The 4099-nt window shown below is 33.7% G+C and overlaps 1 protein-coding gene across 1 annotated transcript; it reads right to left on the bottom strand.

Moving 5' to 3' along the window:
- Window positions 1-404: 404 nt before the first annotated feature.
- MYB14 (protein) lies at window positions 405-3555 on the bottom strand. The gene is made up of 3 exons (XM_006598151.4): window positions 3100-3555; window positions 1700-1829; window positions 405-1578 (listed from the first exon to the last, which is right to left on the bottom strand). The coding sequence occupies exons 1-3, from the start codon at window positions 3236-3238 to the stop codon at window positions 702-704; spliced, it is 1146 nt and encodes a 381-aa protein (XP_006598214.2). The 5' UTR covers window positions 3239-3555; the 3' UTR covers window positions 405-701.
- Between the last annotated feature and the right edge of the window lie 544 nt (window positions 3556-4099).

Genomic DNA, 4099 nt, shown 5'->3' with positions numbered 1-4099 from the left:
AATTGGGGTTTTGTCTCCATTGTTTGCATTAATTAATAGAATCCTTTATTACAAGATAATTTAAGGTAAAACTAATGGTTGGAGAAAAGTACCAATAATACTTAATGGAGTTGCATCTATGTTTAATCTATTAACTTGAGTAAAAACTAATGGTTCTCAAGAAGTTAATTTCACTTAAATATGAATAAAGTCTCAAGTTCGAAGCTCGCAAATAAAAGGTAAAAAAAATTATATTGAAAGAAGTTATTTCCTTAAAATGAGTTCACTTGACTCAAAGTCGGATACCAATGGGAAATTGACTTGGTAAAATACAACATTTGTGGCTAACTATATACGTGCTACAGAGCTAGTCTTATACTTGCTCTTCAAAGGTGTGGGGACATGAAGAAAAAATGTCACACTAGTGGCAGTAAGTGGAGAATATCACCTACCCACTTTCAACGTGTATGATAGTTGTTGTTTACCAACAATTTATTCAATACATTACACTGCATATTTGTGCTTCAATCTACAACCTGTTCTAACTTGATTTTGGGGGGGGGGGGGGGGGGGGGGGGGGAGTACATAAAACCCATCATACATCAAAGGGACCTAATCTGATTGATTAATTTACCATAGTCAGTATACCTACTAAGTAAAATCACAATTTTCATGATTTTCAAATGAGACTTGTTTTTCCAACTACTGGTTTGTATATTAAACTAAAGACTAGTATTATTATTTTGAGGGCAAGAGGGCCATAATTGGATATAACCAAAGTCTAATTCAGATTCTGGCCTTGCCATGTCAATGTCATCAAAATCAAATGCTTGAGTGTGGTCCATTTCTGGCTCAACAGCATAGTTCTTTGGTAGGAAATGATCCTTGCTTGACTCCTTTATCCCACCAACTACTCCAAACTCATTTTCAAAATCATGGGACCACTTCTTGGCTTCAGCATCATGAACACCCTCTTCTCCAAGAATGATGTTTTGGATGGCTGGGAACTCACCTAATTGGACTTCATTTGATTGAAAAGATCCAAGGCTATTATCATCATCTAACAACTTCCAAAAATCATAATCTGGCTCCCATGGAATTTCAATCAGGTGGTTTGGTTTATCCACCTCTTCTAATATGCTTCCAACATCATAATGTCCTAAGTAGGGTAATGGAGAGGCCAATTGTTCTTCTTCTGGTTTGTGTTCAACAATCTGGCTTGTGTTTACAATGTTTGATTCAACAGAAGACAATGAAACTGATGACTCTTTTGGATCCTCAGTGATGTTAACAAGTTCGTTGGACAGTTGTTTTTCTGAATCCTTGTCCATTTTATCTTCCACTGATAATTTCTCAGCTTGGTCATTGAATTCATTGTTACTAGGTGTGGTGGTCTTTGGTGAATTTGGTCTCTCATTGGAGAAAAATGATTCAGATGATGAGGAAGAGGAGGAAGTGATTGATGATTCTGGCTTGGATTCATCAGCACTTGATTCTGAGACTTTTTTTGGAGCCAATCTTTTCTTCAAGTGGGTGTTCCACACATTCTTGATCTCATTGTCAGTCCTACCAGGCAAACCTGATGCAATCTTTGACCACCTGAAACCAATTTGTGTACAAACCATAAAATTAGATAAATTCATGACACAAATCAAGAAAACAAAACAAAAAATAACATTACAAGAATTTATCTTTATGATTTGAGACATAAAAAACTTACTTGTTTCCTAAGGCCTTGTGTAGCCTTATTATGGTTTCCTCTTCCTCTGGTGTAAAATTGCCTCTCTTCACATCAGGCCTTAGATAATTGATCCATCTCAAACGACAACTTTTCCCACATCGCAGGAGCCCTTAATTACATGCAAATATAAAGTGTAAGGGAGAGCAAAGATTGACAAAATCTATACTAGTATTAACAAAGTCATATATTAATACTTCAATTTTCTGACATCTTGCTTTAGAAGGCATGAAGATTGCATACTCTTTTATTTATCCAATATTCTTTTATAATCAAAACTTTTTCCAATCACGAATATAATTACAATGGTATTGAACAACAAATATTGCTATTGTAAATATAGTGTATATTGTATGGGAAGGTGGTACTTGTTTATTTCCTTATTTCTCTATGCCCAGTTGTCTATTTTTAATTTGATTTTGATTTGCCCTTTCACCTAATTCTGAGATCAATTGAAACCAATGAACAAAGTGAAATCATTATAGACACCAAAGCCTGAATGGCTACTTCAGGGTAATCCAATGCAGGAAACATCAAATTTGGAACGTAGTGCATTTCTTTTAAGGACCAGGAATTAAAGATTTTAACTGGCATAATGGAATCTAATACCTTTATGTCAGAGTTTCATGTGAGGTGGTAATTATAATTTTCCATATGTAGCATATAAATCATGATGGCTGGGCCACATTAATGGTTGGTGGACATGCATTATCAGAATTGAATTGTTTAAAATGTGTAATGTTTTCATTAAAATTGTGGGAAAAAGGAGGGCCCACAATTACAGATAAGAGAGCAATGTCTCCACTATCTTACCAACGTGAGGGAAGCCAAAAGTTTCCGATTTCAAAAATTATTAGATAGTTTCGGATCACTTTGTGTGTATAGTAGTGACTAATATTTATGTGATATGTATTTAATTTTTTAATTTATGAAAAAGAACTAATAATATTTATTTATGTGTCATAAAATTTAGTTGAGATCATAATAATTGTAGACTGTGTACTATATAATATCCCCACCAATTTCTGCCAAACTATTGCTGCCAAACTATTGGGTAGCTGAGAACTGCCGTTGAATGAGACAAACAGTGGGTGAAACAATGCAAATGCAGAAACTTTATCATCACAAAGTGCAGGTTACCATAGAAGCAATAATGCAGAAGCAAAATTTCCATGGTTATACAAACAATAATGCAAATTAAAGAATGAAAGATGAAAATTTCAATTCCTTGGAATTATACAAACTAATGAATGAGATCAAACACAAAAAGAGGTTGAAACTTGAAACTAATGTCTCTTCTTAAAAGATTACCATATCAAGACAAGACATTTCTGGAATCAAACACACATGCACACATCACCTAAGAAGGGATGTAATGTTACCTGCTTGTTTTGGGAGAGCACGCCAGTTTTCGTGGCCATATTTCTGGATGAAGGCTATGAGCTTAAGGTCTTCTGCAGGGCTCCAAGGACCTCTCTTCACTTGAGTCTTATCACAGCATGGTGCTCTTCCTTTCCCCATGATAATAATCTCTTATCACAATTCACAACCCCTTTGGTCCTTTTTGTTATAATATATATGCACTCTTCCACTGTCAATGGCCTAGTTTTCTCTCTCAAACATGTGTCTCCCTCTGCCTATATATACTAGCTGGTGCAGAAAGGGAATGCTAGCTCTCAATGAAATGAACCCACAAGGGTCATGCCACATGTTAGTATATATGTTGAGATGCTATGCAATAAATTGAATGAAATCTAGAGTGTATTTTAATATAATATCTATCATAAAGGTGTTCTAATAAATAAATATCTGCTACTTATTTAAAATAAAATCTCCTTAACATGGTAATTTTTTCATTTGTATTTACACAAATGTCTTAGGATTTGAGCTTTGTCTGTTTTTTTTTTTTTTTTGGAGGTTTACTACTATACGCGTTAGACTACATATGGAATTGAGATCAGGGCCACCAACTTTCTGAAAATTGATATCACTTGCCTTCTTTATGATGTTAACATCCTCCTAAGTTCTAACAGACCCAACTAAAATATGGTTGACCTTTAAAAAAGTTTTCTAAAAATTAAATTTTAATCAGTTTTTCTTTGCTGAATATTTCTACAAAGTTAAAGGTAGTAGTTAAGTAAAGTTCTCTCTAAATTTATGACTCCATGATTTGAACTCATGTCATTAACCGTGAAGTTTTTTTTTTTTTTTGAGATTATAAATTTATAAATAACTTTCACTAATTAATCAATGTTGGTTAATAATTTACCTATTCTACAAATATATATTGTTCTTTTGTTGGGGGCAATATACAAATGTAGTAATGTTTATATAAGAGAGAGATTATTGAAATCGATTAAGCATGCATATTAAAATGATGTA

Source organism: Glycine max, chromosome 15, assembly GCF_000004515.6.
Source record: "Glycine max cultivar Williams 82 chromosome 15, Glycine_max_v4.0, whole genome shotgun sequence".
NCBI lineage: Eukaryota > Viridiplantae > Streptophyta > Magnoliopsida > Fabales > Fabaceae > Glycine > Glycine max.
This window is presented reverse-complemented; position numbering and strand designations above follow the sequence as displayed.